This window comes from Pterocles gutturalis, unplaced genomic scaffold (assembly GCF_000699245.1).
Source record: "Pterocles gutturalis isolate BGI_N339 unplaced genomic scaffold, ASM69924v1 scaffold33255, whole genome shotgun sequence".
NCBI classification, from domain to species: domain Eukaryota; kingdom Metazoa; phylum Chordata; class Aves; order Pterocliformes; family Pteroclidae; genus Pterocles; species Pterocles gutturalis.
The window spans coordinates 6,319-6,688 of NW_010139325.1; the positions used below are offsets into that span (position 1 = coordinate 6,319).

Below are 370 nucleotides of genomic sequence, written 5' to 3' on the forward strand. Positions count from 1 at the left end.
CGCAAGTAGAAACGGCTCTCGCGGATGAGCTCTTCCTCCTGTCAGAGGGAAAGGACGTAAGCCAGGGCACCCCGTGGGTGCCAATATTGCAGGGAAGCAGGTGCTTGTGGCTGCATGTCCTATACACCCTCTCACGGGGTGATATGGTCACGTAAATGCCCAGTGTAAGGTTAGGAGCTTTTTCAGAAAGCCCGAAGCGTGCAGACAAAACCACAGGGCTGGCAGACTGCGGGCAGAGGCAGGCAGCAGCGTGCGCAGAGTGTGGTGGTAAGCACTAACCCACTGCCTTGTCATCCAGCACAGGTTTTAAGGGTACATTCAAGGGCAACCCCAACCCTGGCAGCCTGACAGTGATTTCCCACCCCCCCCC

The 370-nt window shown here is 57.3% G+C and overlaps 1 protein-coding gene across 1 annotated transcript in view; it reads right to left on the reverse strand.

The window, feature by feature from the left end:
• Window positions 1–370, reverse strand: part of LOC104468996 (glycine receptor subunit alpha-4) — a 5,335-nt gene that overhangs the window by 243 nt on the left and 4,722 nt on the right. Inside the window, exon 8 of the mRNA XM_010083313.1 lies at window positions 4–38. Within this exon, the coding sequence (XP_010081615.1) occupies window positions 4–38 (35 nt within the window). The remainder of the gene's footprint in view (window positions 1–3; window positions 39–370) is intronic.